The following is a 20,743-nucleotide window of genomic DNA, read 5'->3' on the forward strand; positions in this document are numbered from 1 at the left end:
TGAGCCAGTGAGCCAATGATATTCGCGAGTGAAGATGACTAAGGGTTTACATGCCGATGATGCACCCCCCCGCCGCCCGCTTTGATTCCAACTTGAAAGAAGTCACATTGTCAACCTCCAACATTCACACCTTCGATCTTCTCACCAACTATAGATATCCCTACAACAAAACCCTGCATACTGTCAAAAAAAAACCCATCGGTAGTACAGTAAATATGTCAGAAGAAGAAAGAGAACTCTTGGCTCGCATCGGTCAACTTGCAGGTTTGTGCCCTATGTTGTATTCTAAATGCAATTTACTGACGACTTCAAAGGCCAGATCAACCGTCACAAGAACGGGCAAACAGGTCCTCGGTTTCCGCCCAACTCTCATCCTGCCCACCATCGCCGTATGTTGCGATCCCAGTCTCAAAACAAGAGAATCGCTAACGCCCACAAGACAACTCGTATCGGCATGCAAGCTCGCCGTACCCGGCTCGCCACAATCGGATTGGGCGACCACCCACTGCGCATCAGCATAAAACGCTTCATTTGAACGCCGATAGCTCTAATGCATCCCGGTCTGCCAGCAGCGGTGCCGAGACACCACCAGGCTGGGTTTCCAGAAACGATCGTCATCGTCAGCTCATCAACGCAAATGTCTACGAAAGAGACACGCAGAATCGAGCGAAAGCCATTGAACAGACACACCAGAATAAGATTAATGGATATCGTCAGCACGAAAAGACAAAGTTTAACGAATTCTTGAAACACCAGGCCGGCGCCTCAAGCGCGCAGACTAACCATACAGGTCAAAACGAGCTCACCGTCGAAGGTGTCCGATTTCGCGTTATGGATGGCGGAAAGAAGCTTGTCAAAATTCCTGGTATGTGTAAAGCCCCATGTCGTGTCGACCTTCGTACCTTACCTGTCGCAGATGCTCCCAACTCGTCCTATCGAACTCCCAAGACTGCTATTATTGCTGGGGTTAAGTTTTACCGAACAAAGACAGGAAACCTCGTGGCGAATCGCGTTGTTAATGACCAGCGGTACGTAACGTCCCTCCATGGGGCGAAGTTGCTGACAGTCTTTAGGCGATCGGGCGCGGTCAAGAAGATTAATCAACTTTGTAAAATCTTCTCAACGACTGGTATTTCCTCTTTCTATGACTGGAGTGGTCCACGCCTCCATCATCCAAACTGGCCTAGTGGCCATGGGACAAAACTAACATTTAATTTTTACCAGGTTCATGCACTAAAGGCCCTCAGTGTCGCTACATTCACGATCCCAACAAGGTTGCTCTCTGTAAAGATATCCTGAAAGACGGACAATGTGTCAACGGCGAGTTCTGTGATCTTTCCCATGACATGACTCCCGAGCGCACCCCCAACTGCTTGCACTTCGCCAAAGGCCATTGCGCCAAGGATGATTGTCCTTATACTCACTCCAGAGCGTCCCCAGCTGCTCCAGTGTGCCGAAGCTTTGGCTTCAATGGCTATTGCGAGAAAGGGTCAGGTTGTACTGAGCGTCACGTTTTTGAGTGTCCTGACTTTAGCAATACCGGCCGATGTAAGATCAAGGGGTGCAAACTCCCGCATCGTGAGAGGGCAAGCGTCCTTCGAAACAGAACCAATGCCGACGGCGAGCCTCTTGGAGATATTTCAAGTGATGACGAAGCTGCAGATTCTGATGATGTTGATTCAGATGAAGTTGCCGAGTTCATCGACGCAGATTCGGATGTTTCCGACTTTGAAGAACAGAAGGATTTCCTATCGATTTAGATCCAAGTCAAGTCGTGGCGTCTGTTGCCAACAGGCATGCCATTCCGGCTTTCAACATGTTGCATTATCCGGCGTCTGGAGCATGGATGGGTTTTGGTAAATGCACTCGAGATACCCGTGACTTATCGGCGTCTTACAAGGTTTTGGCTATGCCATACCATGAACATGAGAAGAACAAAGCAGGGGAATAAGAAAAGGGAGAGAGAAAAAAAGACGATGAAGAAGAAACAAAGAAAAAGAGAGAAAAAAGCCTACTTCACAAAGCAGTCCTCCAGATAGATTAGGTTGTAAATGAAAGAGTTTTCTATTGAACGTGAGAACCACGGGTGAACATGATGGCTTACTGAATGATATACTGTTTATATATACTGCTAATATCTAGGAAAATATTGAAACATACCTACCTAGTTCATAAAGGTGATCTAGGTGAGCGTCACAGATCAAGGGTGATCAAAGCTTGAGCAAGACCAATGCTGAGGCTGACCAACTGGCCTCTATCGCCTGGATCACCCCTAGTCAATTACTATCTAGAATAGGTAACTACTTACCAGGTAGCATATAGCCCAGGTAGGTTAGTATTCAGTGAAAGTGCCCTCATATCAACTCTAAAAATAGCGAGCGTAAGTAACATGAACGCAAGAACAAAGATGTAAAGCAAAGAGTGCACCGATTTGGTATCGGATTGGTGTTTTTTCTCATTTGTTACTTCAATATAGAAACCATTAACCAGTATTTGAAATAATTCAGAGTTTCTGGTCCTGCTCTGAATAAGAAAAGAATCAACATTGGTTGGAATTAGTTTATCATCATCGTCTTAACCACTATACGCGGTTTAAGAGGGAAAGACCCCGAGGAAAGAGGCTTAGATGAAAGATATCATCTACTTTGGCGGAGGCTTTACACTGCCTCATTGACGACCTGCTGTCAGCATCAGGATCAGGGTCATGTACTCTGTGTGCATACATGGCTTACCCTGTACCAGTGAAGGAGCTCACCTGTTCGTTCCGCTAACTGCCTAGGTCGCACGGTTGGTATGAAGCCAGAGCCAAGTACATATCTTCCTGTCAATCTCCATATTACAGTACATAACAAATTGCGAAAATGGGTATACGCGATATTCTCAAGAAGAAGGACGACCTTTCGACAGGTGAATCTGCTCAGAAAGAGACGGTCGACCGTCTGGCAGCTCCCGAGTTTACAATCATCCGCTCCGATACCTCGACCCAAGAGCGCATCTACCCGCCGTCTATGAAGTCCTTTGACAATCTGCGCCTTGCAGCCCAAGACCCTAAAGGAAAAGAAAAGCCCCGGCGGTCCCTCGACGTCTTCCGCTCCGGCCGTTCACGATCCGGGTCTGAATCGAGCCAGACCAAGAAGGAGAGCGGCGCCCGTCGTCTGTCGCATCGTCTACACCTGAGCCGTGCTCCTCCGTCGTCCGAGAATGTCCCCGAGAACCTACCAGATATCGTCACGTCGAGCGACGGTGCAGACGAGCTGCAATGGGAGAAGCGCGCGACCATGCTAGCGGGACAGAACAACCGTGTCAGGACCGCCAGCCGGCCAGGGACCCCCTCGGACAGCGGTAGGAGCGAAGGGCGTGAGGTCTCGTTGCAGAAGATCGATGAGGATATCCAAGAGGCCATTCGCCTGCATGAAGCAGGCAACTTGGAGCTGTCGACGCGCATGTTTGGACGACTGGCTGATCCTCAAGGCGCCAACAACCCATTGAGTCAAGTCCTATATGGTCTTGCTTTAAGGTGAGAACAGTGGATGCGAGGTGAAGTTTCCAACGTCTCGGGTAGAACGTTTGGGTCAGTTATCTACAGGGTTTGAAGTATTGCGAAACGCCCAAAACCTAAAACCCTGCAGTGACGCCCCCAAGCATCGACCCATTGTCATCACATGTTGAATGAAGCAAATGCAGAATAAAACATCACGAAACTAACACAGGCTTATCTTGTACAGACACGGATGGGGTTGCGCACCAGATCCAGAGGGCGCCGTCAAGTATCTATCGGCTGCAGCCTCCAATTCCGCTTCCATTGAGCAAATGGCTCTCCAAGCCGGCATGAAGAAGGGCGGAGCTGCCAAGGGAGAACTTGTTCTGGCCATCTTTGAGCTGGCAAACTGCTTCAGGCATGGTTGGGGTATCGACAAAGACGCCTACGCCGCCAAGCAGGTAGGTTTAGCTCTCATGTATCGCGAGAGTGGCATTGGAAGCTGATTATTGGCCTACAATGTAGTATTATGAGACTGCAGCGAATTTAGGAGACACTGGTAAGTTGTACAGTACACTAGACACGAACAGACCGAGCCTAACCATACGATAGATGCCATGAACGAGATTGCTTGGTGTTACGTTGAAGGCTTCGGGTGTAAGAAAGACAAGGTACGTTGCACCGTCAGCCATCTATTCACCATAGACTGTCTAGCCGGTCATGAAGATGTCTGTACATGAGTCGTGCCAAAAGCCTTCAAACCCGAGGAATAGTGATTCTCGGTGAGACTGGCTTACTTGATTCGCTCGACAAACTCTCGCTGCCCAATATCGTGCATACAAACTCAGGCATCGACAGTTTGCTCCAGCAGTGCAAATCACCTCTCAGAGCTTCCTTGGACCGACAGAAGCCCTCATCCCCCACATACAAAGTATGACATATCATATGAGGCTGATGACTTGTACAGTTCGCAGCAGCCCGGTATTATCGACTGGCCGAGAAGGCCGGCAACAAGACACTAGGGAACTCTTGGTACGTTCAAAAATATCCACACGGCTTCAACGGCCCATCATCTCCATCTGCACCTCTCTATGCAACAACTGCTTTGTGGCGGTCTGTTGGCTTGATAGGTTCTCGTCCACCTCGCGCTGCTCAGGGGACCACAGAAGCTGGTGCGACGAGTGGCGGTCTATCAATTGGCGTTGAGATCTAAACTCATGCGACGTACGATCTGTAGTAGGGGACAAAGTACACTGACTCAAACATTGTGCATTAGGATCTGGAAGGAAAAGTACGACCCTCCGGGCGAGGGCAGCCGCAAGTAGTGCGGAGGAGGCAGCCATGTGCGACTTTACCCAGGAGGTGCATCTCCGCGATCTGATGCTGTGTAAGTCAATTTCACTGAGGAGAAGGAGGATACAGCTTTGTGATGGGCTGTTGGGAAGGGTCTCGGCTTGTCACTGGGCGATCAGATATTGTTTGTAAGCGTATTGGATATGTCGCGTTCTTATAAGCTATTGATTTTTACTTGTATATAGTCTTAGATATGTGTTGCCCAAGCCCCAATACAACTGGGTAGAACAAGCTGCGGAAACTTGTGTGTGCTTGTGTTTCGCCAAGATGCTATTTATTGAGTAGATACATAGAGTACAAGACGCCTTTTTTACTTCTGTGGTTGGTTGTACGTATTGAAGCACACTGTCGCATAGAAAGAAGCTTTGTGTGTGTAGACTATTTATTGAGTTACTACTTCAACATCTTGTGATAACCTGTTGTTGTCTCTTCTCTCTTTACCTCGGCTCTCACACTAAACGCCCTCGTGATGAAGAATCTTACCTGAGCTACCGTTGATGCCCAACTCTACCGAGCAATGAGCTTTGTTGTTCTTATTGGACGTTGTTACTAAGATATGCGGCCTGTAAATGCGGCCGGGTCGGGTCGGGGCCCGCATGGATGACGATGAACCGTGCGACGGCGTGCGTATCACATCACGTTCGATCGATTCGTCGTTATAAAATGTTAATGAACCGATATGGCAGAGACGGAAAAGGACGAGAATGAGGTCATGAGCATGATATGACCTTAACAAAACCGTCTCAGAGATGGGGACTCGGCCGTTAAAATGCATCCTGATTGGGAGACAGAGAATATCAGACTTTGGCACAGGACGGGTACAGAATTGTTAGTCTCTGTTAACCGCTGCCATACTCAATATCATATCTCATCTGAATATTGAGGCCGTGATATCAACCCAGTGATGCATTCATCAACAAAGTAAAGAGGGTTGCCATCACTTCAGCTCAACGTCCTGCAATGTCATGCAATGTAGAGTACGGCAGCTAGATACAAGACGCACTCGAATATTTCGACACTCGATCGATGCATGGTCAAGGATTCCCCATGGCTGTTCAGCCATGATGGTGGCGCAATCAAAGATAGGCAGTTCGATCTAGAAAGTGTATATACATACTATCGTCATAAACATGAGGCCTGCCACTATCGATCTATCAGATCGATATAACGCTGCTATACAGAGTGTGCAATTCTGGTTATCTCATCACCCCCAAATCCAAATCCAAATCTGCTTCCAGCCTTTGCCTTCCCATCCTGCCATCACTCCCTCTCCGCATCCCGTGCTGTCCCGCGCATTGGCAAGACATGTCTTAGACAAGCCACCATCTCACTCTGACACCCACCACTCACAGCTTCAGCTTATAACCGACCTATCAGCCACATGTCTTACCTTGTTTTCTCTTAAATCCTGATTCTCAAATTAGCACATACTCTGCTTCCTTCTTTGGCGTTGTATCAATGTCAGCCTAACATGGAGTCCGAAATCTTGATCTGATCACCCATCACATTCAAGGTGTAGCTACATGGTCTGTCATGACACAGCAGTATATGCTCACGAGGTAACATCAACACCACCTAGGAAATCATCTTCATAACCACTATTGTGAATGTGCATGCTATACGATATGAGAGAGAAATGAAATCTTCTCAGTTTAAATATTCGCTGCGTAAATACTATCTCAATATCATCCATGTCATCATAAATATCGTACAACAGACCAGACCACCTGGGAATGGGGGTTGCTAAAGAGAATCGAATAAATTCCAAAATAAACAAATAAATGATCACCGACGAGCTCGTTTCTTCGTCATCATTGACCATTTCAGTCATTGTCGTCTCTCGACGTATGCCACATTCCATCACCATAACAAAAAAAGAAAACACAAAAAGGAAATAACCATTCTGCCTCCCTCCATGCACCGTGATAATATACAGACTCTGATGGACTGGGCCCTCATAGAGTCTGCTTGCTTTCTGCTGGCTTCTGTTTTGCCGCTGCTTTCGACCCCAAGTGCCACCACATCCACCACCAACCATGCCTTTACCCAAAGAAAAAGAGGTATCCAATTTCGAGACAAGCCAAAATCACGCAAAACAAATCAATGCACGCTCGCTTGCTAGATCCATAGGAAATCAAAAACGACTCCGAAATAGGAAAAACACAAGAAACGATAATTGGAAGACAGAAGACCATCCGTTTGGGTGCGTGAGCAACATGTCTGAAGTGCGCGAGAGCGACATCGAGTATATGGCAGCTCATCTCCCGTATAGAGGAAGGAAAGTAGCCGACTTCAAGGAAAGTTAGGACAAAAGAAAAAAAATGTACAAAGGAGATGGGGGTTGATGTAGATCAGTGGGGGGCTATGAAAGCCGTGAATTCGTCGTTGCGATATTCTTTTCAATCTTAGATTCGTTTCGTCGTTCATGTTCTCATTTCATTGCATTGCTGCTCATTCTGCGCTGTTGCATTCGGACACCATTTTTGCGAAGTTGCGCACAACATCATTGGGGATCTGATCCCAAAGGAGAGATCGCGTGTAGACATCTGCTGCATCGCTCTGTTTGTTTGATCGCATCGCTGCGAGTGCTTCGGCCAGGTTTCGGCGTCCCTGGCTTGGAGAAGACTTTTCAGGGGCGTTTTGAAGGAAATCTTGGGAGTTGACACCGTTGTACTGAGCAGCCGACAGAGAGAAGATTTGTTCGTTTGTCTGCTCCTGTGTCGGCTGGGTCAGAGTGTCGCCAAGCTCGGAAAGCATCGAGGGCGCAACACCATCCATCATCATGTCGTTCATGGGAATCGGGTTGCCCCAGTTAGCAGCACCCGATGGCTGAGGAGGGGCCTGCAGAGTAGCTGACTGAGAGTTGACGCCAGCATCCTTGAGAACGCTGTCCAGGATGTTGGCTGAGGCAACCCTGACATCCTCGGAGACACGAGGGATCGCTGGAGTCGAGCGGCTCGATAGGACGAAAGCACCAACGAGGAAAAGCATAAACAGAAGACCGCCCTGGGCGGGCTTTTCGCTCTCGGCGAAAGGGTTCTCGCTCTTCTTGACGGGGGCGATAGCCATCTCCTGCTTGACCTCGGGCTCGGCAGGGTACTCGTTGAGGAAGTTGGATGCATCCCAGGCGCCAGGCATGCCCATACCGTCCATGTCGTCGAAACCGGATGAGAAGCCGTTGTCAGTGGTCGAGGGAACGGCACTCTCGAGTCGTTGAACATGGTCGGTCAGAACGCCAACCTTCTTCCTGAGTTCGCCGGTCTCAATGGTGTGGGCGCGGATCATCTCCTCTTTCTCAAGGTTGAGGTTCTCGATGTAGTTGGTGTAGGTCTGCTTCTCAAGAAGCATTTGCTCAAGCTTGCCGCGTAGTTCAGCCATCTCTTCCTCCATGTCGGTGATGATAGCGGTGTATTGCTTCTTCTCATCCTCCAGGCGCTCTGTGTGTTGCTTCTTGCGTTGTCTTGAGTCGAGACTGAAGGCAGTTAGTAAACCATGTAAACCGTGATAGCCTATTTAGCGGGATAAAACTTACGCTGCCTGTCGGTTGCGGAGTAGTCGCTTTTGTTGCTTAAGCTCCTTGATCTCTTGCTCATCAGTGGACTGAGAGATAAGATGGTCAATGTTGCTTAGGTTTCGCTCGGCCGGAATATCAAAGCGAGCATTCTTCTTGCGAATGCCATCACCTCGGCGCATCTCGTTGTGAGAACGGATACCGGGGCTGCTAGGGCGCATCTTGTTCTTGTTGATGGGCTGCTGAGGGGTCATCCACTCTTTCTGGGGAGAAGTGGGGATGGATTGGTTTCCAGCGGGGAGTGCTGGGAACATGTTGCCAGGGTTTGTGAATGGTGTCGGGCCGGCCATAGGTCGTTGGAAGAGAGGAACATTTGTGTCATATTCGGCAGACATGGCGTCAAAAGGATGAAGAGGAGTGCAAGCACCGGAGCTGGGTCCGAAGGCCCAGTTGGCAGTAGCATAGGCGTTGTGTTGAGTTTGGTCGAGGCGCATGAAGGGGTTGTTGCTGTGTTGGTCCAGGAAAGGGTTGTTGGAAGGCACCGACTGCATGTCGACGGACTGCCAGTCCTCAGTCTTTGGTGAGAACAGAGGATGCCCAACGGCAAAAGAATCCCGGCGGCTGTCGGCCATTGGAGGCGATAGTTCTAAGCCCGAATCGAGTGTGTTGTGGTCAAGGACGTTGTCGTCTAACACGCTGTTGTCTTCGTCCTCGAAGTACTTTTGTGCGTGCTGTGTGTCCAAAGTTAGAGAAGCTGGACGGTAGAATGGTTGTTGCATTTGAAATGTTGAAGACATTATGCAGAGAGCGAGGGAGTGAGTGAGAGCGGGTATATGTAAGATAGAGAGGTGGGGGGGAGAAGTTTAAAAGAAGAAACGGCGGACGGAAGCAAGGCTGTAAAGAGAATGACAAGCCAAGAAGGGAAGGATATGATGACAGGCAATCTTGAAGATGGGAAAACCAAATCCAAAATGCGTTTTGAGATCAAGGTGAAGATGAGCACACAGAGGCACAGAGGGAAGCGAAGAGAGGTTGGGGCATGAGGGAGGGGCGCGGCAAATAATAAAGTACCCAAGACAATAGGAACGAACTAAGGTATCATCATATTTTTTTTCCTTGCGCGCGGGAGAGTCAAACAATTGTTTGGTGGGCAGCAGCGCAGTACAGCGGTGAAGGGCGAAACGGGTACGGGTGTGTATTTTTGGTAGCCTGCCAAGTTTTCACGCACCTAGCAGCAGGAGCTCTCACCTCACTCGAGGGAAAGAGCAGAGCAGGGCAGGGGGGCGTGTAAGGTAGGCAGGTAACTAGTTAGAGCCTAAGGCTAAGGCAAGGTGAGGTGAGGTCGGGTGCAGGTGGGCTTGAGAGCGAGGGTAAGAGCGAGTGAGAACCTGGAAGGGAGCCAGAAAATCCGACCTTCCGTGCTAAAGGGTGGGGTCAAGTGCCATGCCATGCCATGCGCTGCTATGCTATGCCAGGCCAGCAGTACCTACAGTACCTAGACCCAAGATAGGTGCAATACAGAGTGTGACTCAAAGCTCGGTGCAAGATCGGGGGAACATGGTCGTACCTCCCTGGTATTGGGCAATCGTCAGAGAACCGAGTCCTATCCGCTCTGACTCTCTCTGTATCTCTCGATATAGAGGGCGCAGCAGAGGTAAAGACGTGGGGTTCTCGCGCTGAGATTGTTTCATACAGGCGCCTTTCGTATCCAGACTCCAAAAAAAGATTCAACTAAATCCTTTGGGCCCAATATGATGGCGGTAAAAAAAAGGCTAAGGTGATGATACGACGCGAAGCCGGAAGCTTGAGCGGGAAGGGACGGGAATGGCAACAAGCTCAGAGGCAGGTACTCAACTAGAATACCGCCAAACTGGATCAATTGACAACAAAAACAGCGCGCGACTGAATGCTGGATCTCTATCTGCAATGCATCCAGTATAGTGCAGTGCAGCAGGCCCAGCCGGCGCGGCGCGGCGCGGCGCGGTGCAAAGGACGATGAATGACCAGAAAGAGGGCACACTTACAACTGAGAGACTTGTTGTGTGGGATGGTGTGGGCTAACGTTTGGTTAGGCCTTCTTTTGGGTGGTGCCGACAATGATGTTGAGATGGAGATGGATGGATGTTGCAATTGAGTGAGTTCTTGATTCAAATATGCGACTCGAATCAATATAAACAATCAGTCAAGAGGAAGAGACAATATATGATTGTCAATGGAAGTTGTGTTTAAGAAAACAGACTACCACTTTGGGATCAAGACGAGGACCATCTTCGATTATATGTACTTGTCTGGGGCAAACAACCGGCAATTGCGCTTGTGGAGATTTTTGGACAACGACGGCGATACCTAGTCTTGGAGAAACATGACCATGGATAGGCAAGTCAAGTCAAGGCAAGACAGCAGGCCTTGGTCTCATCGGTCTCGCAAGCTCGCAAGCTCGCAGGGTCTAGCAGGGGATCTCTTAGACGGAGGATCATGAATGGACATGACCCACTAGAGGCCCGGGCCATGGATGGGCCCGTCTCCCTCGATATGGATATTGGAGGGCATTTCCGGATCAATGAGCATCTCGAATACCAGGCAAGATAGATCTCATAGGCGCTTCATCGAGGTGTAACTCCAGTCCGGTATACTAGACTAGACTGATCACTTCTATGTTGGAAAGGAATGAGCAATTGTAGGAATGAATAACATAAACAGCCGGCCATTGAGCATCAGAACGAGCACGCGTCTCGCTGATTTAGCCGTTTACGCAACATCCAATACCCATATGGGAATAAGAACTCAGCGTTGCAGAAGATCTCTGTGGGTGTGGAGGCGTATGTCAGGCTTGGGGGGCCTCAATCGACCAGGCAAACTTGGGGTCCAACCAGGCTGATAATACCTACTGATACTAACTTTGCTACCTATCATTTAGACTGCAGTATAGCAAAAGACGAGACCAGAGCGGAATAGATTGATGATTACTCTTCTCTGCCCATCGCTCGTTTTCCAAATACAAATCCACATCCAGCATCTAACGCGGATGCTCATTGGCAGTCAGCCATAATGGCGGTGATGAGTGTCGCAGTGCCCAGCCAAATCTGTAACAACGACTCCATATCAATTATCGTTGTGGTGGAAACCAGAGATACGTAACAGTCGTCTAATGGAGGACCGCAGCCCGCAGAGAAGAGGGTGATTTTGAAAGCTACACCATCATGGTAATCAGATCGCTAGATGCAAACCGACCTGCCGTTTCCAACGAGAGAATGAAGTTTAGGGTTTTGACAAGCATGGGGGAGAATCCGCCCAGGTTGTTTACTGCCGGTGCGACAAGAAGAAGCAGCCAAAGAACGAAAAGAATATGCTTTACTGTGATCGTAGAACCGCTGAAAGAAAAAGAAAAAAAATTACCATTGCGTCTGGGGAACTTTCACAGCACAAACACGGTACAACCCCTGTAAGTAGAGCTGCCATCAGACTGGATCTACGGAAGTTAGCGACGGGAAGCCATGTACTAAATTTGATACTCTCCCCAGGTTAGATTAGATGCCTATTACAACAACGTCAGATACAGACACCTCCAGTACATATCTACGCATTAGTGAGTCTCTAGACTGTCAGGGGCTCTTACTCATGCTCACGATACCACCACATCCCATTAAACAACTTGGTCAGCTTAAACTCGTCTTGACCATATCTAATAGGCCTAGCCTCGGGCGCTGCTGGGCCGGCCCGGACGCCTTCGGTTGGTTCAAAAAAAGCTCAGCGACCTAACACTGTAATTCCAAGACGTTGGGCACCAAAAAACGGACGCTAGTCTCAGATGCTTGGGCTTTATTTCTGCATCGGCCGAGGGCCACTAACAAATAATGGCAAGAATCCTATTGCCCGGTTCATGTACCTGTGGGGTAAGAACGTGTCGACGACGCACTTTCCTAAGTACCGATGGATGATGGAAGTGGAAGGACCTGGGGGCTAGATCCAATGCCCTTGCCAATTTCAGCGAATTACTTTCCGTTATACCCAACTTTTCTTCAGTTTACAAGGCAACGGGTCAAAAGACAACACAACACGAAACGTCAAAACTTTAGACCGCGTTCAACACCGCGTTTTCTACAGCACCTGCTACCTCTCTAGGACCCAGACCACATCTTCTTTTGTTCTAGCGAACGAACCGAGACCCTTCGGCCCCAGCTGTGCCAGGACACACGCCATAGCATTATGGATTCGCCTCACAAATGAACATCTCGCCTGGCTTCATCCCCGCGCCAGTTGTCCTGTCCACATGTCGAAAATTGCCAGGGAAGCCAGTCAAGTCAGTCTTGCATCCTACGCACGAGCGGATGGATGTTTGGGAAACTCGGCGATAGATCTGAGATTTCTCGGATATCAGCTTAAGCGAGCTGAGCGCTGCAAACTACTCTTTACGCGAGGCTCTAAAGCAAGCGTGCCATCGAGTAGAACGGTATACCATCGAGCAGAGTCCCAGCGCAACGTCTTTGATTTCGTAATCAAGTTATTGGACCCTGAGCAATATCCAACTTGACAAAAGGCATTCCGATAAATGCCGGCTGTTGATCATTGCAGACGACAACACCACAAATCCCATCTTTTTTCCTGCAATACTGCATTCCACATCACGTCTCAAGCATCTGCTATCGTCCGATTCATCTGCGGCATCGCCAAAAACTCACCAGCCAAGAGATAGTTCTCTTGATCATGCACTGATGCTCCATCACAGGGTGGCTGGAGAGACGACTGCGACTATTAACCTGCAGCTCCTACACGCTCCCACATGTGCCCATATGCACGCCCTCTACAAGCCAAGTTCTAACCACTAGGCTCTTGAGCCTGAATCATGGATCCACTGTGCTTCATGGTCGCATAATGGGCCGCTCATGGTGTTTCTCTTTTGAGCACTTTGTTTTGTCGGTGTGTTACGCGTGCGCGTCCTCTCCCTAATTGACCAAAAAAATGTCAGGCACCTTGCTATCACTTTCCCTGCTGACTTGATCTTTGGCAGATCCCAGATGCTTTAGCGTCATCGCATTGACTGGTGAATGGCCCAGACATCGCAAGCTCGGTCTGCATCTGGATCCATGCCCCCGAACTCGAGGACCCTTCACGCGTAAAGAAAATACCACGCGTTCGAACATGAATTGAATCGACGTTGATACATCTCTTAAGCACTGCCTTTCTCATGACGTAGACATGTTACAGTGCGTATCGTCAGGGTTTGTTCAATCCTTACTACTGATGCCCGAGGATTGAACTCTGAAGAATCCGTCTCCTCCAGAGGCGTTTATCATCACATATCCGCTGTGCAAACAATTTTGTCACAGCCGAGGACTTTCGGCTTATGTTCCGGGAGGGTCAAGTTGGGTCAACAGCCAGCGCCATCCAAAACGGCCCAACCTCTCACCATATCCAATCATTTAAATAGGGCGAGAAGCCTTCGCAGCTTCATTCGCCCAAAGGGCTGAGCTTGCTTGGCCTGCGCCGCTCTAAGCTGCTTGTCCAGGTAACCAAGCTTGCACCTTGTGCATTCACTTTGACCGATTTTGGTTTTCCATATCCCAAGTGGGCGATGTCGCATTCTCATCGACTCGGAACGTCTCAAACCTCGTATGTGGTTCTTGGGACGTATATCGCGGCCATCTCGAGAGCCTCATCAATTTGGTAACCCGACAGGATCTACTAGACAGGGTCCCCAAACAACGCCGAATGGCCATCTCACCATCGCGCTAGGGGTATCACGGATTCCGATATGAATCCGACATGAAAGATACTTGGAGGCCTTACCAAGTGCCCGGATAAGTCGATTGGTGAACATCAGAGATACCGCTATTATGACTCGATATGAGTTGCGATGTTCGGACAGACATTATAGCCCCCACGCCAGCACAATACCTCGTCAGAATCAGTCGTCGGTTTCAGATTCACATGTTTTCCTGTTCCCCTGGCCTAACGTTCCGTGCTATATGCCGCAAACTCGAGACAACAGAGATATGGCAGTCTGGATTGGGTTTTGACCATGACGCAACCTCACAGGATCTCCATTTTGGTCGGTGCAGCCCTGCAAAGAGGACTTGAGATAATATTCTCCTTCGACCCTTGATCCTGGGTAGCCGTGAGAGCATCGCCAGCCAGGGTTCTCATGGCAGCTGGGACTGACCTTATTACGCGAGACCTTCATCAATGGGTCAAGCTACTCAATGCAAATGATCAGATCCTATCCTTACAATAATACGCGACAGCAAATAAGCCCAACGACCAACAACTTGATTTTTTTTTTAAAAAAAAAAATTGCTTTTTTTGGTCTTGCATGCTGAGAAGCGAAGCGTGCCTCCCGAACATGCGGTCTGGGCATCCCTGTCCAAATTTGGGTCCGCGCTCACGCATATCTTGAAAGCGAAGAGATTTTTCAGTATAGTGGTCCACCACATGGAGATTGCCGTTTCTAAGCAGTTGCATTCTCAGCACTCTGTGAAAGCCAGTCTCAACAAGTCTAATGAGACTTCGTAAGGCTGTGGCTGAATGTTCTTGGAAAAGACGGATCAATTATGATACTTTCCTACGGGTCTGGATCTACCTCTATTCCCCACCACTTATTTTCAACTTCAAAGACGACCATGGGAGATTGAATCATAGAGCCTCCCCACCGATACTGTCAATCAAGAAGGGGCTGGATGATGCTTGAGGGGCGAAAGTTCGCCAATTCCACCAAATCTTGGTAACCCAAACGTCAACGTGGGACAGGCATGTCGCAACCGAATACTTATTATGACGCTCACAACATGTCGGAACAAGGAAACATAACGTTTCTATTTGGAGGACGAAAACACCAAGATGTCTTTATGAGGACTAGCCTGGTCTTGCAAGTGCAATTGCGATCCTAATCAAGTGTATTTTGCGAGACTTGGACACCTTCAGAATACGGATACTGAGAACTTTGAAGTCAAAGTTTGATACCAAATAATACTGAAATCATTCTGAAACCTTTCTTTTTCCAACGCAGCAGCAGGGATTCCCCAGCATGCAAGGCTCAGTCTGTGAAATAGCAAGCCACGATATTAGCCGAATGTCGTTCTGGATCAAGTTATCCTGCAGGCTGACTGCTATTTTTAATATGCTTCACTGAAAACTGATAGCATACTTACATTACAACCTTGTATCTCTTCTCTATCCTTTGGTCGTATGAGCTCAGCCGGCCAACCTTGCGACCATTACCCAAAGACTCCGTTAACGATGATCAAGATGCCATACCATTGTCATCACCATCAGCTTCTCCGATCGTGGCCTGTTCATCGAAATGACCTGATCTTGATTCCGTTTCAATATGACGATGGTCATTCTTTCCGAGATAAGAAGATTTGGCGGTGAAGCAGGGTTGTGATGGTATATTTCGCCACTTAAGAACAGGCAAAACCTGCCAGCCACTCAATACTATACCAGAAGATCATTCTGAAACGAGTGGCGCTGAGCTGATCGCCGGGCCTGCGTTGTTTGAGGAGAGTAAGTTGGAAGTAACCTGGCACTAGCGGGTTGAAACGGATGACATTCCCGAGATACGACAATATCATCGGTCGACGAACGTATTTTGTCTCTACTACACTGAAACAAGGGCGATCCAACAAGTGCGGCTCCAGACCCTCAATCTAGCATAGGAAGTTCTGGGCAAGGGTCACCATATCTCCACCGTAGGCATCGATGTCGTCGCCAGAATCTTGGGATGAAGGTTTTGTCCCGTTCATGTCATTCGAGCGACTGAGGTAGTGACTTTCGTTCCGTCAAGCACGATGCCGATTCGAACAAAAGTAGCAACAATTCGGCTCTATTGGTGGCCGTTAGAACTTTCGGCATTTACTTTCTGCGCATATAACACAACATCAGTTGTTATCGAGAAACCTGTCGTGAGATGGCTAATTGGACACTGGATATGGGCAAGCAGACTATTCGTGCGTTGCAAATCTTCTGGTGAAGATGCGCAGTCATTGATACTGTTGAACTAGTAGTGGTGATGCACTACGAACAATGTTACACTGGTAGCTGGTGCTTTGAGCACACACATCAGTGACACTACTCATTGTCGCGAATCCCATAATCATTCTTGGCAAGCATTCCTGGAGTGGTCTGCGCCATGGACACGGTTTCCATCATAGACAAGGCAGCGTGATACCACCACGCCTTGTCCCCAGCTGACGATTGCTTTTGACCGTACTCCGGCGAGAGATCCAGTATACATCTCTATCGTCGCAATATATTGCCCGGGACACTTCTGTGCTTGTGTTATAGAATCGTCTATGGCATAGTTGCCAGACTTTCCAAGTTCATGTTTGCTGTGTGTCTCCAAATCTGTCCTTTTGGGTGTCCTATATAGCGTAGCTCTCTTTTGGTGATACAGAAACATCTCGTCCCTTCATCGCCAATGTGCCTCGGTAGATGTCCCTCACACAAAGAGAAATATACTGCAATGTGCTCCATGGTTTAGTTACATGCTGAAGCTGGTACCCAGTTCGTCAATCTATCTCTACCGTGCGCAGCTTTTCTAGTTTGGACTCAAACGATATAGATATAATATGAGATGAAAGGCGCATACATCCCTTTATCTCACGCATACTTATCTGCAACTCGTTTCGGAAACCGAACTGTTAGTGGCAGAAACATAAAAAGAACTCTGAGAGCAGCTTCAACTTTCCGTCTTTGAAAACAAGAATGAGACTTGGTACTCAATCGACTTGTTCTCGACATGAAGTTGACTAACTTTCCCGTCCTTATTCCTGCTTTTACTGCACAGGTATGCCGGTATTGCCATCGTCTCACCTTATTCCTTTGCCCCTGCTTTGCAAAATTCTGCCTTCAGCCCTATGCAACATGGCTTTACACTCTCTCCATGTGTTTATATCAAGGCCCTTCAACTTACTTACAGAGTTTTCTAACATTCTCATGATAGATCGCTATCAAGGACCCGCTTATCATAAGCTCCAGTCTACTCAATATTCCCTTCGTCCATAACGATGGCACACTCATCTCTGAACCCGGCTATGAACCTTCTATCGATGCCAAGTTCATACACGGGAGCGACTTTTTACGGCGTGATCCTGACGGACAATGGGTAAAGCTTGAAGTTACGAGTGTTGCGCGGGACACCTCTGGCGCTATCATGCGATTCAGCTATAACGGCGTCGTGGACATGGCTGGGGACGAGGGGAAAGTGATTCGAGGTGATGCAAATGCAACCACGACCGGGTTCGGAAACGCCTGTAAGCATATCCCTATAGCTTTCGCGCCACACGTTGAGATGCTTCGTGATCTACAAACTGGACACTGACGAGTCCAGTTGTGCAGATCAGGTTCGAGACAGATGCACCTGGTATAAAGGCCTTGCAGGATAAGCTTTATGTAGGGTCAGGCAGGTTCGTCATCGAGGAAGACCGGCCGGTTATTGTGGAATACAAAATCAGCGAGGTGAGTGCGAAGTGCGACAAGCAACCCAAGACTGGCTGAGTATCGACTGGTTGGGGATACGAATTTGCTGAGTGACAGTCGTGTAATGTACGGACAGAGATTTCGTGACATGGCCAACAATGCGGGGGATCGTGCTATTCAATGGTGTTGCGCTATAGTGTTTTAATTTTTTGAAATATGTTCTTGTTTGGGGACTAGAAACAAGCCTCACTTTGATACAAAAAGTCGCCAGTTCCGTTCTTGTGCCCCGGGTCTTTAATCACCCTCTTTACAATCAACTCTCGCCACGAAGCACTCTAGTCGAGGCCCCTAAAACTCCAGTCCGCAGCTCTTATTGCTACAGTGATATGCTTTGGCACTTGTCTCTTCTGTCTGATCTATCCTCACAGAGTCCAGATCCAATACATGCCTCCCAGGTTGTATACAGCTGAATATATTCACATTCGATTACACCATACTTCTCCGCCCTTCGTGCTACGCTACACGTCCTGTCCACGCTTTTATTCGCCCACGCTTATTGAGGGGCTGTGGAGAGCTGCAGGAGGCGTTCTCCGGCTCGGATGTTGGCATACTCGTATGCCTTGGACTCGGGAGGGAAGGTTCCGTTAGCGGCCCAGAGGTCAATCAGAGGCTGCATGGGCTCCAGCTCAGCGGGCTTGAGCATGTCCAGGGCGGTAGCAGTCAGGACGAAATGAGAGAAGCAACTGTTGAGCTGCTTCTCAAGGTTGAGGTGATAGAAGGGTTCCGAGAAGTGAGCCCAGTAAAGGTGAGCGTAGACTCGGAACATTTGTCGGAAAATCATCTGGCAGATGTCGACAAACTTGTCGGGGAAACCCGATCGCTTGCCGATATACTCGGGGTCACCGGGGCTCGAGAGCTGTGACAAGGGTGTAGTGGTGATGGAAGGGTTGTGGGAGTACGAGACACCAGAGGGGTCAGTTGGGAAGATGTTAGTGTCGTCAATCTTTCCAGAGATCCATCGCTGCATGAGAGTCATGTACTCGTGAGCAGGAAGCTCGACAGGCTCCCTGTTTCGGTTGAGCCAGGTGAAAGAGTGGTTGCTGGTGAGAGTAAGTATATGCATGGGCCATAAAGAAAAAATAACTACTCACGCTCCAGCTGACATGCGTGGGCAGCTGGTCGAGTTACAGATGGATGTGCCATCATCTTCCTTCTCGTGCAGGACGCGGACAAAGTTCCAGAGATTGCGGTAGTGCTCGACAACCTGATGAGCGATCCACTCGCCTTGTTCAACGGTTTTTGGGCGTGCACTCAATGTCATAAAGTTACCCTTGACAATGTGTTTGGCATACTGGGCGTTGAGCCACAGAGGAAGAGGACGAGGAAGGTGATAGGAAGAGATAAGATCGTCACCGCCCATGGCGCCGCTGGAATCGTCCATGCCAATAGTCTGAGAGAACGAAGGGGAGCTGGGCAGAGGAGGAACCTTGGGAGCCAGGCTAGCTGCAGACTGGTTCCCTTGGGTTGGCAGCTCTGGAGGAGGAGGCTGACTGGCGGTAGAACCAGTTGGGCTCTTCTGAGGACCACTGCTAGCCTTACCGGAACCGCCTCGGAAACGAGCGTTGCTGATGATTGTCAGTGACTGGGGAATGAAATAAAGCAGGCAAGATGAGAAGCAGAGTGAAGATGAAGATACAAAGACGAATGTGAAGGTGAGGGTAAAGATAAAGATGATGAAGGAACAAGAAAGAGGTCAGAAACAGCTAATGTGACAGCACACTATGCTTAGATAGGCGAAATTGGTTGAAACATTACCAGGTCCCGCTCATGATGGCTGCAGAAAAGCGCCATGCGTGGCGCCCTGACAAGGGAGACAGGTAAACGATGGAAAAGGTAGGGATGAGGGTATATGAAGGAGAGGTTGCTCATGCTATTAGACCCCGTTCTTGGAGGACGTGACCATGCGAAGGCTTCCCTTGCAAGTAGTTCGTGATGGCACTTGCAGGGCTTGGGATGAACCTGCCAGCTCATGAAGATCCTAGGAAGACATGTCTCGAATGCTGTACTAGGGGACCACATGGTGAGAGTTTGGCTGTGGGTGCTTGGATATCCTTCGGTAGTTGGCCTACGACAGAGTGCGCAAGGCATGGGTCTAGGTCTTGAGTGTATCCAGGGTAATGTGTTTGTTTGCAATGTTGTACTGATACAATAGGAGGAGGTAAAGAGAAGCATCGTGGCTGGTGAAGAGCTCTCTGTACCTCTTCAAAGATGCCCGAGATGATAACAGCAACAGGAGACGAACCGCACAAAGCTACTGACAATAGCAATGTAGATCCAAGACGGGACAAACGCAAGCGAGATGAGGCAAAATAACGAGATATAAGAAATAAAAGATACTCACATGCCAGAGAAAAGGTTCGACATGGTTGACAGAAAGGCGGGGTGAAATCGTGGATGAGAGGACGAAAGAGAAGGATTTCCTTTTGGGGTTTGTGGTTTCCCAAGGTTGAGGTTGAACGAGTGAGTGTCTTTGTTTTGTTCCTCCTGATCAAAGAGTCGAGTCTAGTCGAGTCAGGTCGAGTCGAGCCCTGTTGTTAAGGATCAGGTCAATATCAAATCCTCAATTCAATACCAGCAACAGGCGAGGCGTGATTGAGAAAGGGGGTTTTTGAGGTGTCGGTGTCGGTCGATAGGATTAGAGGGTAGTCTAGCGGCTAAGTACCCCGTAACTCCCATGCTGTAGCAGATGGAGCGCCACACGCTAGCGCATCTTCCTCCCGGAGGAGAGTGAAACCTCCACTCCCTGTTGCTCTCACTGCTCTGCTACTGGTTCTATATGTCACCTGAAGCGCGCCATGCCTGTTTCAGAGACCTCCTGTATGTAAACGCATCTTTGCCACCTTTTGACATTGACTACTACCTGACTGCACTCTAACTTCTCCACTAACCTGCAACAGAGACGAGTTGACAGTGGCGACGTGAGTGGA

General features: G+C 48.8%; 6 protein-coding genes across 6 annotated transcripts; 4 read left to right on the plus strand and 2 right to left on the minus strand.

Annotated features, from left to right (window-relative positions):
* Positions 1–59: 59 nt before the first annotated feature.
* FPOAC1_000531 (uncharacterized protein) lies at positions 60–1,760 on the plus strand (the record flags this gene model as incomplete). Its single annotated transcript, XM_044845144.1, has 6 exons — positions 60–264; positions 315–389; positions 440–865; positions 917–1,028; positions 1,074–1,129; positions 1,225–1,760. 6 exons carry the CDS (start codon positions 60–62, stop codon positions 1,758–1,760), a joined length of 1,410 nt encoding a protein of 469 aa, XP_044711060.1.
* Positions 1,761–2,861: 1,101 nt separating this feature from the next.
* On the plus strand, positions 2,862–4,803 carry FPOAC1_000532 (uncharacterized protein; the record flags this gene model as incomplete). The annotated part of the gene is made up of 6 exons (XM_044845145.1): positions 2,862–3,517; positions 3,726–3,939; positions 4,004–4,037; positions 4,091–4,149; positions 4,446–4,510; positions 4,755–4,803. The coding sequence occupies 6 exons, from the start codon at positions 2,862–2,864 to the stop codon at positions 4,801–4,803; spliced, it is 1,077 nt and encodes a 358-aa protein (XP_044711061.1).
* Positions 4,804–6,612: 1,809 nt separating this feature from the next.
* On the plus strand, positions 6,613–7,137 carry FPOAC1_000533 (uncharacterized protein; the record flags this gene model as incomplete). Its single annotated transcript, XM_044845146.1, has 2 exons — positions 6,613–6,676; positions 6,962–7,137. The coding sequence occupies 2 exons, from the start codon at positions 6,613–6,615 to the stop codon at positions 7,135–7,137; spliced, it is 240 nt and encodes a 79-aa protein (XP_044711062.1).
* A 145-nt stretch (positions 7,138–7,282) lies between these two features.
* FPOAC1_000534 (uncharacterized protein) lies at positions 7,283–9,139 on the minus strand (the record flags this gene model as incomplete). The annotated part of the gene is made up of 2 exons (XM_044845147.1): positions 7,283–8,303; positions 8,364–9,139. The coding sequence occupies 2 exons, from the start codon at positions 9,137–9,139 to the stop codon at positions 7,283–7,285; spliced, it is 1,797 nt and encodes a 598-aa protein (XP_044711063.1).
* A 7,937-nt stretch (positions 9,140–17,076) lies between these two features.
* On the plus strand, positions 17,077–17,834 carry FPOAC1_000535 (uncharacterized protein; the record flags this gene model as incomplete). The annotated part of the gene is made up of 3 exons (XM_044845148.1): positions 17,077–17,124; positions 17,281–17,590; positions 17,668–17,834. 3 exons carry the CDS (start codon positions 17,077–17,079, stop codon positions 17,832–17,834), a joined length of 525 nt encoding a protein of 174 aa, XP_044711064.1.
* Positions 17,835–18,309: 475 nt separating this feature from the next.
* FPOAC1_000536 (uncharacterized protein) lies at positions 18,310–20,180 on the minus strand (the record flags this gene model as incomplete). The annotated part of the gene is made up of 3 exons (XM_044845149.1): positions 18,310–18,856; positions 18,908–19,381; positions 20,158–20,180. The coding sequence occupies 3 exons, from the start codon at positions 20,178–20,180 to the stop codon at positions 18,310–18,312; spliced, it is 1,044 nt and encodes a 347-aa protein (XP_044711065.1).
* Positions 20,181–20,743: the final 563 nt, after the last annotated feature.

Source organism: Fusarium poae, chromosome 1 (genome assembly GCF_019609905.1).
Source record: "Fusarium poae strain DAOMC 252244 chromosome 1, whole genome shotgun sequence".
NCBI lineage: Eukaryota > Fungi > Ascomycota > Sordariomycetes > Hypocreales > Nectriaceae > Fusarium > Fusarium poae.